This window comes from Dermacentor silvarum, chromosome 1 (genome assembly GCF_013339745.2).
Source record: "Dermacentor silvarum isolate Dsil-2018 chromosome 1, BIME_Dsil_1.4, whole genome shotgun sequence".
Lineage (NCBI taxonomy): Eukaryota > Metazoa > Arthropoda > Arachnida > Ixodida > Ixodidae > Dermacentor > Dermacentor silvarum.
The window spans coordinates 319,665,056-319,669,819 of NC_051154.1; the positions used below are offsets into that span (position 1 = coordinate 319,665,056).

Sequence of the window (4,764 nt, forward strand, 5' to 3'; positions counted from 1 at the left end):
TAGAGCCGGCTTATTTGATGAGGCGGACATTAGTAGCATGAGATATGGAAACACATATTCAACTAATTAACAAAAATTCACTAATGAACTTCCTAGTTAATTACTTTACGACACATATTGCAATTTACGAATTGTAGCCGTTGAGCTTGTCAGGCGTATGCACTTGGACTGAATTTATACAATGACACCAGTTTGGAGATACACGCCGTCAAATCCCCATAAAAAATGCAGTGTTGTTTCACTTACTCTTTTACCGAAATGCTGTTTAATACACTGAAGCACACCCGCCGTGGTGGCTTAGTCAGCTAAGGCGTTGCGCTGCTGAGCACGAGATCGAGGGATCGAATCTCGGCCCCGGCGGCCGCATTTCGATGGAGGCGAAATGCAAAAACGCCCGTGTGCTTGCGTTGTAGTGCACGTTAAAGAACCCCAGGTGGTCAAAATTAATCCGGAGCCCTCCACTACGGCGTGCCTCATGATCAGAACTGGTTTTGGCACGTAAAACCACAGAAAGAAGAAGAACACTGAAGCACAAAAATAACTGGAACAACCATGTATTTCGTCCCACACTTTGGGACATATTATCTCGAAAATCGTGTCATCCTGGAAATTCATTTCAGTTGGATGCGTCTTGCAAACTCACCGGCTACAATTCGTAAATTGCAATATGTGTCGTAAAGTAATTAATTAAGAAGTTCATTAGTCATTTTTTGTTAATTAGTTGAATATGTGTTTCAATTACTCGTGCTACTAATGTCCGCCTCTTCGATTACAGTTCAAGGATAAGAATTATGCTACCTGCAACAGGCGATTTTTAAAAATTCCGTGAAGCTTAATTTTAAACACGTGGTATAATGTCGATTTGGCTTTGAACGACAATTACCGCTGAGGAGAAGTCGTGAATTAGCTCTAGGAGCGCTGTCACAGTAGAAAGTCCTTTTGGGAACCCATGTTGCCGGTTGTCCATTATGTTATTATTTTCAATAAATGTCAAAATATGATTCAAAATAATACGCTTAAGTACCTTAGAACATGTGCCTTGCAATGATATTGGCCTATAAGACGAAAGTAATGAGTCGTCTGCTTTAGGTATGAGTAAAGTTTTGCTGCATTTCCAATCAAAGGGAACGTCTGCTTTGGATAAGGAAAGGTTGAACATTATACATAGATATTTACATATATCCTTCTGCATATATATATATATATATATATATATATATATACTTGACGAGGGAGGAATTAGGTATACCGTCAGCACCTGCAGATTTTTTGGTGTCGATAATGAGCAGAAGTGACATAACTAATAACAGCATAACTAATTGCCTGACAATGGGCCACTTGGTTGAAATGTGGCGTTCTACCATCTTCATTTGTGAAGACATAACAAAAACATTCATTAAAGGCTGCCGCGACTTGTGACGTTATCGTTTCGCCATTTATACATAACTTATATGTTGTTTTCTTTTAAGGAGTAAAGTGCTAATAGAACGTTTCTAGTGCCATGATCAGGAAGTGCTTCATGGCAACGTTGAAATATTGCAGTTTGGAATGCTTTTTACACCTCCTGCTGAAGAAACCATCCGTGAAAATCAGCCGGAATTGAGGACGGGCAGTCAAACTCTGTAAGGGCCAGTTCTGTGAATGTTTTCGCGTCCAATACAACCAGAGCGAGCTTCTTCTCGTCCCACTCGTGTAGAAGGGAGCTTAGGATGACAGCGTCATCTTCCTCAACAGCGCCTGGACGCGCTACGAACACAGGTTCTGAGGGGAACCATCCTTCTCTTTCCCAGCGCATCCAATCGCCCGTAGTGACATCAAGCTTGGAAACGAACGCCGTGTGTTCTTCGGCTTCGACGTTGCTGAGGCTGCAACTATACTTGTATGGTTTCCCGTTACGACCGTGGTTGATTTTAGGAAGTACCCGCGCAGCTTGCCCTTTGCTAGTTCCCGAGATTCGATGATCACACGCTCGCCCGGGCGTCGATTCAGCGGCAGCGAAAAACGACACATGTGTCCCATCTTGAACACGACGGGCTTCTCTACCGTGTAGTCGAGGCTCCAGATGATGGTGTCGTCGTCGAAACATATTAGGTCGACCACGAGTTCGTCGCCCTGGTCGAAGTCGTTGATGTGGTGGAAAGTGAAAAATGCGGCGGACTCAAACACGGTGGTGTGAAGCTTCCACGTCTTCTCGTTCATTACGTGAAAGTGGACGTTCTTCTTGGCGTCAAACTTCAGGGCGTTCATGTAGGCCTTGTAGACCAGGTACCTCGACGTGAACATGGAAGGCAGGTGCATCGACAGAGACTGCTCCAGCACGACCACCCAATTTTCGGTCATTCCGAAACTGTGGATGTACGGCACAGATATCTGAGATTGTAACGGTATCGTACCCACGGCTCTGACGTGGTCCACCGAGTTTTCAGATCCACCGGAAGGAAAGTGCACAAGCACGAAGGAATTTCGCGCACCTACGTGTGTACCGATATTGTACGTAGCACCGTCGTCAGGGTCCAAATGTGGGTGGGCGGTGGCCATGTGCACCGCCACCAAATCTCTCAAGGTGTTCTTCTCCAGAGTCTCCAACGACGCAGGGTCCACTCGAGCCATATGAGGTGTCTCCGTCATGGCGTGCACCTCGTCGCCCACGGGCATCACGTTTACCAGAGCGTTGTCCGTCAAGTCCGTGGAGAAGTACGATGCCAATAGATCGAATACGGTGGCACAAGGGTCAGGATGCGCCACGGTTCCAAACTCGGAGACGACGATTCTGTTTGTCCTCCAGTTGGGTACGTATGCTTCGCTTCTCAGGAAGGAAGGAAGGAAGGAAGGAACGAAACATTTATTTGGTCGTGCAAGTTGTGGGTTGCATCACAAAGTGGGCTGCTCCCACGTTGGGACCGAGAGGCAGAACCTTTTGGCCGCAAGCGGTTCTGGTAAAGCACTCGGCCATTCTCTATGATGAACGGCCTCAACAGAGCGGGACAGTCGAATACGTGGCTGTAGTTGATGGGGCCAATTGAAGACAGTCCCGGACCGTTCCGTAAAAGCCTACCTTGCAAGGTAGGCTTTTCATGATATGTAGCCAAGCGGGCTGCTCTCCTCGTAGCAGGCCCGTGACTAATCCGAAAGCTCGGGCGCGTACGAGCGCCTGTAAAGCTTTCTCGCATCGATACCTGGAGCCGATGTGGCTTCCTGGCTTGCTGCCATCGCTTGCTGCCGTCAGCTCCAAATCGGAGAGAAACACTGTGCGGCCTCGGCACCAAAGCTGCAGAGAGCATCGCGTACGGGCCGCCAAGGACGCACCCTACAGATTATGCTTGCGAGAATGTTGTCAACAGCTCAACGTGTCCCCTTCTATAGGGGATCCGCTAAAGGGGCTCTTATATGTCAGCTGAACGACAGCGCGCAACGGGCGCAACTGAAATAGAAGCTTGTGTCCTGCTCTCCCCCTCATCGGCTCTTCGCTATGAACCGGTCTGGAGAGTGACCCTGCCGCTGCTTAGGGCGCAGATCAGTTTCTTTTTCTCGGTACAGGGGCCTTGAGCTTCGCAACCGCTCACGGCCACACCTTTCTAAATTATCTGGAGAACAATGCCCGGGTATGTGGCCCAACCGCCCCGTAAATAATTTCGCCAGAGAGGCTTGATATTGTACTGTTTACTATTTTATTCTGCTCTGCTTGAACACTTGATTATGAACGGGCTTGGAGGCCATGCGTAGAAGTAATAACGGATAGGTTGCCTATAATATTAATTCCCTGTTTGGTAGGTAAAAGAAGTAACTAATGGCGAATTCCATTGGGAGAACAGGAGCAGGGCGCCGCGCAGTGCGGAGTCGGGTGACAGCGCAGTGAGAGCAGGGACACTAGACCCGCCACTGGAATACGGTGTGCATTCGGAGAGCAGGTGGGAGGGGGACGTGTGAGCGGAAATGTACCATGTGACTAAAGCAATCGACGTCCCACTATTATCTGCAGGAGAGCGGCAAAACACGCGTGATCGTGCAGCGCCGACGCATCCCACAATGTTTCGGCCTGCGAAGATCATCTGAAACCGCAACTTGAATCTGAAGTAGAGCGCTCCAGCAGCTTTCGCTGCTGTCACCGTCGAGCGTCTCAAGCACTTCAGCAAGGCGAAGTCCGCTGTCCCCCGGGCATCCAACGAGAAGCAAGGCGGAATAGGAATGCCAGGATCTGTCGCTAAATCGCTGCGAAGCTCGCTCGTATCACCGACGTCAAAAACAGCGGTGCCAAAAGTCCAGTGTTGCCAGGTCCGATGAGGCGGCGTAGCCAAAAACTACAGAAGTTGTAGCGCAAATGTAGCCAAACACAAAAAAGAGCAAACATTTTCGTAGCCAAATATAGCTATTTTTATTTGCAGTTTTATTTGTGTATACATTTTCACACTCGATTAGGGCAATCCTTTTTGCACAACCCGTCGTGACAAAATGTCCTTGCCGCCGTGACGGTCGGCCCTTGACATCAACAACAGCGACATCATGCTTGCAGAGAACACTTTTTGGTTGGGCCCGGAAGCTCGTAAGTTCCAGCGAATCGCTGCAGAGGGCAAAATCAGTGCTTTTATTTTTTGACAGATAGTACTAAGCTAATATTTTTAGTTATTTACAGTAATATTAACTACATACTCGGCTTTTGAGCTGTCGTGAACGCAAAATAATGTTTAGCATCATCGATCTCTCACGTCGTCTCTGCCTACGACGTAGAAGTTCAGCCGTCCAGTGATCTGCGACGTGCTCACGGCT

The 4,764-nt window shown here is 48.0% G+C and overlaps 1 protein-coding gene across 1 annotated transcript; it reads right to left on the reverse strand.

Annotated features, from left to right (window-relative positions):
* Nucleotides 1-1,251: 1,251 nt before the first annotated feature.
* On the reverse strand, nt 1,252-3,210 carry LOC119442737 (beta,beta-carotene 15,15'-dioxygenase). The gene is made up of 4 exons (XM_049661813.1): nt 3,177-3,210; nt 2,902-3,055; nt 1,922-2,770; nt 1,252-1,258 (listed from the first exon to the last, which is right to left on the reverse strand). Exons 1-4 carry the CDS (start codon nt 3,208-3,210, stop codon nt 1,252-1,254), a joined length of 1,044 nt encoding a protein of 347 aa, XP_049517770.1.
* Between the last annotated feature and the right edge of the window lie 1,554 nt (nt 3,211-4,764).